This window comes from Lepidochelys olivacea (genome assembly GCF_965140295.1).
Source record: "Lepidochelys olivacea isolate rLepOli2 genome assembly, chromosome: 4".
Classification (NCBI taxonomy): domain Eukaryota; kingdom Metazoa; phylum Chordata; order Testudines; family Cheloniidae; genus Lepidochelys; species Lepidochelys olivacea.
The window spans coordinates 23,684,595-23,690,811 of NC_140414.1; the positions used below are offsets into that span (position 1 = coordinate 23,684,595).

A 6,217-nucleotide genomic window follows, 5' to 3' on the forward strand; every position below is an offset into this window, starting at 1 on the left:
TCAGCATCAGAATTATTCTTACAGTTAAACTTTTATGCAAGAATATAGTTGTTTCATAAATGAAAGTTATTTCTATAGTGCTCACAATAATCTAGATGTTTTCAAATACATAATTCAGTCCAAAGTGACTCTCCTGGTTTTCAACATCCTGCATGGAATTGATCCTGGTTACGTAAGAGAGAGTCTCTCTTGGACTACAGCTGTGTTCCAGTGAAGCACTAGAGCTGTTGGCCACTGGGGTAGGTTCATTACTATAGGATGCAGAACCTTCACAGGAGCTGGATCAAGAATATGGAACTCACTACGAGAAAAAATAAGGACAACTAACCTCTTAACATTCAGAGCTAAATGCAAAACCCTCTTCTTTGCCCAAATCCTCCCACAGTAGTACTCATTGCAGAGGGGAGTACTAGGTCTTACAACAGCACTCACTTTTATAACATTATGTTCAAGTGATTTTTTTCACAGGGTCAGCTTCTCTTATGTTCATTTTTTCTTCTCAAAGGTTCATATAAAATATAAGATGACTTCCCAGCACTTAATACCTCCACAGAAATTTGTTTTTAAATAAACTTCAAGTTGGAAATATCTGAAAGCCTGCTTGATAATAAAACCTGAAGAAGAGCTCTGTGTAAGCTCAAAAGCTTGTCTCTCTCACCAACAGAAGTTGCTCCAATAAAAGATTACCTCACACACCTGGTCTCTCTGATAATAAAACAGTCTTTGACACGTAAGCACGTTTCATCTTCGAGGCACTTAAGTATTAATGAATTAATCCTCACAGCACCTTCTGAGAAAAGCAAATAGCATACCTATTTTACGAATGGAAAAAAGGACCCAAAGTCAACCTGGTCTAAATGAGCTGAACTTCATGGAATTCAAAACCGTTCCAGATTTCATCAGGATTGAATTTGGTCCAAAAGAGGTTAGGTGACTTACTCAAGGCAACAGAAGGAGTCAGAGGCAGAATCTGTTTTTAATGTGACTTCTTGGTACAGAAGATGTATTCAAGAAAATATAAACTCATACTTTTGTTTCCATATATCTAGAACTATTAGATAAAATATTTTGTTACATTCATATTTTCGTAAAAATTTCAAAACGTTAAAGAAGATGAAATATGAAAGATTATCTTACAAAATGATAAATACCACATTTAAATACAGCATTGTGACAACATTCAGTAGTCTTTGTTGCCAGTCTGAGGCCCAGATTCAGTAAGGTACTTAATCATATGCACTGTCCCACTGAAATCAAGAGTAGACTCACCAATTGTATAAACAACTTCAACATCATCCATCTGAGAGTCAGTAATGCTGTTCTTGGCTTCACCTTTCACTTCTCCAAGGAGGAAGCCTTCCTTTGTAAGGGGAGCAAACAGAGGAAAAACATATTAGAAATAATTAGGGCTCTCGATTAATCACAGTTAATGCACGTGATTAACTAAAAAAATTAATCACAATTAAAATAATTAATCGTGATTAATCGCAGTTTTAATTGCACTTTTAAACAACAGAATACCAATTGAAATTTATTAAATATTTTGGATGTTTTTCTACATTTTCATATATATATTGTATTCTGTGTTGTAAATGAAATCAGTGTATATTATTTTTATTACAAATATTTGCACTGTAAAAATGATAAACAAAAGAAATAGTTTTTTTCAATTTACCTCATACAAGTACTGTAGTGCAATTTCTTTGTCATGAAAGTGCAACTCACAACTGTAGATTTTTTTCTGTGACTCAAAAACAAAACAATGTAAAACTTCAGAGCCTACAAGCCCACTCAGTCCTACTTCTTGTTCAGCCAATCGCTAAGACAAAATTTTGTTTACATTTACAGGAGATAATGCTGCCCTCTTCTTATTTACAATATCACCAGAAAGTGAGAACAGGAATTTGCACGGCACTTTTGTAGCTGGCATTGTAAGGTATTTACGTGCCAGATACGCTAAACATTTGCATGTCCATGCTTCGGCCACCATTCCAGAGGATATGCTACCATGCTGATGACATTCGTTAAAAAAACAATGCATTAATTAAATTTGTGACTGAACTCCTTGGGGTAGAATTGTACATCCCCTGCTCTATTTTACCCACATTCTGCCATACATTTCATGTTATAGCAGCCTTGGATGATGACCCAGTACATGTTATTCATTTTAAGAACACTTTCACTGCAGATTCACAAGAAAACGCAAAGAAGGTACCAATGTGAGACTTCTAAAGATAGCCACAGCACTGGATCCAAGGTTTAAGAATCTGAAGTGCCTTCCAAAATCTGAGAGGGTTGAGGTGTGGACTATGCTTTCAGAAGTCTTAAAAGAGCAACACTCCACTGCGGAAACTACAGAACTCGAACCACCAAACAAGAAAATCAACCTTCTGCTGGTGGCATCTGACTCAGATAATGAAAACGAACATGCGTCGGTCTGCATTGCTGTGGACTGTTATTGAGCAGAACCCGTCGTCAGCATGGATGCATGTGCCCTGGAATGGTGGTTGAAGCATTAAGGGACATATGAATCTTTAGCGCATCTGGTACGTAAATATCTTGCGACATCTGCTATAACAGTGCCACGAGAACGCCTGTTCTCACTTGCAAGTGACATTGTAAACAAGAAGCGGGCAGCATTATCTCCTGCATATGTTTGTCTGAGCGATTGGCTGAACAAGAAGTAGGACTGAGTGGACTTGCAGACTCTAAAGTTTTCCATTTTTTGGAAAGTTTTATTTTTGAATGCAATTTTTCTTTTACATAATTCTAGATTTGTAAATTCAACTTTAATGTTAAAGATATTGCACTACAGTACTTGTATTAGGTGAATTGGAAAAAAAAGAAATAGTATTTTACAGTGCAAATACTTTTAAGCAAAAATAAATATAAAGTGTGCTCTGTACACTTTGCATTCTGTGTTGTAACTGAAATCAATATATATGAAAATGTAGAAAACATCCAAAAATATTTAAATAAATGGTGTTCTATTATTGTTTAATCGTGCAATTAATCACAATTAATTTTTTTAATCGTGCGATTAATCACAATTAATTTTTAATCGCTTGACTGCTCTAGAAATAATGCTTTTATTGACAATGTTAAAAAAAATCTACACTCCATCATCTGGACAACGAGCTGTGGGAGACAGGAGTTCTAAAATTTACAAAAATAATCTATCAAAGCAAACATCTTGAACTTTTAGCACTGTCCTTTATTTTGTGTGGCCTGCAATCATTTCCCCATATGATTTACTGCCACAAACAATAGTGCAGTCAAAGCACAACAGAAAAGCCCACAAGTGGTGGAGCAAAATGACTCTCCCCAAATGCTTACGCTACTTCTCCCTAAGTTCAGCAAAAGCATATAGGAAGGAGAGACAGCAGGAATAAAAGATAAAATAGCAAAAAAGGAAACATTTCACAAGAATAAAAAACTATAAAGGTGTGGGATGGATGGCATTTTGTTTTTAAATGCACAAATATGAGTGCAGAAAAAAATCTGGGGATCTATGTATTCTTTCTTGCTTGCTTTTTACTTCTGTTATGCTTCCTTTTTTAAATAGTTGGAATGGGATGCGGACTTAGTTTTAATGACCACCTGTCAGACTTGGACCTAAAAGTTTGGCCAGCTCTTAACAACTATTCTATAACATAGTGAAGTGAGCTTTAGCTCAAGAAAGCTTATGCTCAAATAAATTGGTTAGTCTCTAAGGTGCCACAAGTACTCCTTTTCTTTATGCAGAAGTAGAAAATGCCACTTTTACACCACACAACACAGTGTCGCTGAGTTACAGTTCTGAAAGACATCAACTTCCTGACATTAGTGTCCTTAAATTCTAAACACTAATGTTGCAATAAAAGAGGTTTTAATACAAAAGATTCGTTTCTAAAAAAAGTTAAAAACTAGATCAAATGTATGTTGCCAAGATAAAAGTGTGTGTGGATCCTGACATCTAGGACTCTAGTTTTAAAATGTAGTTAAAATCATAAATTGCATCAGGCCTGTAAGCAATTTTCCAGTAGCTATAACTTCATTTCCAAACTAATGCCCTGATCTGAAACTACTGTAGATCTGCATGGCCAGATTTGAGCAGAGCCCCACTGAGATCAGTGGAAATCTACATGGGGAGAGGGGTCTGCCAGCATGAAGGAGCTTGCAGGATCAAGGACCAAACTTTTTGTTAAACAAGGCAAAATACACTTATCTTCACTTAGGACCAAGATAATCAAAACCTCTGATATTAAAAACAAATCAAGTTTATCCAAGCACGAAAACAAGAGCCCAGAACATTCCCTAAGACCTGGGCAGAAAAGCATTTCAGGTGTCTTCCTCCCCAGAAATAAAATACATTTCAGCACAAATGTGTAATTTTGGGGGGCTGGGGGGCGGGGGTGGGAAATGGTGCACTTCTGGAAATAACCCTGATCCTGCAATCACATCCATGTAGTTAGATCTTCAGCCTTGTGCACGGGCACAAGAGTCTGCCCATATTGATCAATTTACAGGACCGGAGCCTACCTCTCTTTTATCATTATAACCACATCATTGCTACCACCACCTACGTAAGCGGGGGGCTGCTTTCAAATTGTGGTGACATCTGAAGTGAGGGAGATTTTAAAAGAAGGAGAGTGATGTTGCAAGATACCTCATTGAAACACAGGGAGCAAAACCCTTCCCCTTCACACAGCAAGAGGTGATTTATTTGTAATCAAAACAGTGCCTTGAAATCAATCCCCAAAGGATCTGCTGCCCCTCTGGCACGGCCCTGGCCCTGGGCGGCAGTAGGTCGGGGCACACTTTACACACCGTTATTTACACGCAGAGGGAGGGGGCCGTGGCGCTTACACGGTAGCCAGCAGGAGAGGGGCTGGAGGGAGCCGGGAGGCATGTAGTGAAAGTGAAACCAGGGGAAGCCACTGACACCCAGCGGCGGCTCCCCCGCCCAGGGGAGACTCAGGGGCAGCGGGGGGGTGGGTGTGTGTGTGGGGGTGGGGGTGGGTGGATGTAAATCTACTTCTTAACCTCAAACAACCGCCCCCCTCCCCCAGGCCGACCCCCAGGCCCCGCCTCCCCTCTCCTCCGGGCCCCAGGCGCTCCCCGCGGGGCGAAACCTGCCCCCGCCCGCGGGCCCCCCCCCCGGTGCCATTGTCCCCGCCGGGGCCGGGCCCGGGCGAGGCGGTGCTGGCGGCTCACAGTGTCCGAGTCGGTGTTGAGGTGCTGGAAGGCGAGGGCGCCAAAGACGAAGCCGGAGAGCAGGGCCGAGGTGCTCTCCCCCTCCATGCTCCCCGCGGCGGCCTGGGCCTGAGTGGCCGCGGGCCGGAGCAACAATGGCAGCGCTGGGCCGGCGCGTGAGAGACCCCTAGTGCCCAGAGGGGAAATGGCACCCGCCGGCTGGCGCGCGGGGACACACACACACACACACACACAGCGGGCTCTGCGGGGGGCACACGTACACACACACAATGCTCTGCGGGGGCCACACGTACACACCCACACAATGCTCTGCGGGGGGCACACGTACACACACACAATGCTCTGCGGGGGCCACACGTACACACCCACACACACCCACACAATGCTCTGCGGGGGCCACACGTACACACCCACACACACCCACACAATGTTCTGCGGGGGGCACACGTACACACACACCCAGAGTGCTCTGCCAGGGTCACACATACACACACTGCATTCTGCCAGGGGCACATGTACACACACACACAGAGTGCTTTGCTGGGGGCACACGTGCACACCCACACCCCGTTCTACTGGGGGCACACGTACACACACAAAGAGTGCTCTGTTGGGGGCACACAGGCAACCCACACCGCGTTGTACCGGGGGCATACACACACACACACAGAGTGCTCTGCTGGGGGCACATGTACACACACACCCAGAGTGCTCTGCCAGGGTCACACACACCCACACTGCATTCTGCCAGGGGCACATGTACACACACAGCACTCTGCCCGGGGCACACGTACACACCCACACTGCATTCTGCTGGGGGCACATGTACACACACACACACACAGGCGCAGATCTTGGGCATCCCCACACACACAGCCAGGGGTGCTGGAATAATGCGTATAGTGTGGGTGCTGAGAGCCATTGAGCCAAACTAATCGCTCACTGTGTATAATGGAAACCACTTCAAGCACCCACAGCACCGCTAGTTCTAGCACTTCTGCGCACAGCCCCCTTCTGGGGG

At 43.3% G+C, this 6,217-nt stretch overlaps 2 protein-coding genes across 7 annotated transcripts in view; one reads left to right on the forward strand and one right to left on the reverse strand.

The window, feature by feature from the left end:
• Positions 1 to 2,500, forward strand: part of MRPS18C (mitochondrial ribosomal protein S18C) — a 26,517-nt gene extending 24,017 nt beyond the window's left edge. For 2 of the 3 annotated variants that reach the window (XM_084626637.1, XM_084626638.1), the window contains exon 7: positions 2,189 to 2,500. In XM_084626637.1, coding sequence (XP_084482763.1) covers positions 2,189 to 2,462 — 274 coding nt within the window. In that variant the 3' untranslated portion in view covers positions 2,463 to 2,500. The remainder of the gene's footprint in view (positions 1 to 2,188) is intronic. The other variant, XM_084626636.1, reaches the window with a different exon arrangement.
• Positions 1 to 5,355, reverse strand: part of ABRAXAS1 (abraxas 1, BRCA1 A complex subunit) — a 22,892-nt gene extending 17,537 nt beyond the window's left edge. For 2 of the 4 annotated variants that reach the window (XM_084626632.1, XM_084626633.1), the window contains exons 1-2: positions 5,197 to 5,355; positions 1,270 to 1,360 (exon numbers count right to left, since the gene is read on the reverse strand). In XM_084626632.1, the coding sequence (XP_084482758.1) occupies positions 1,270 to 1,360; positions 5,197 to 5,283 (178 nt within the window). In that variant the 5' untranslated portion in view covers positions 5,284 to 5,355. The remainder of the gene's footprint in view (positions 1 to 1,269; positions 1,361 to 5,196) is intronic. The other 2 variants (XM_084626635.1, XM_084626634.1) reach the window with 2 other exon arrangements.
• Between the last annotated feature and the right edge of the window lie 862 nt (positions 5,356 to 6,217).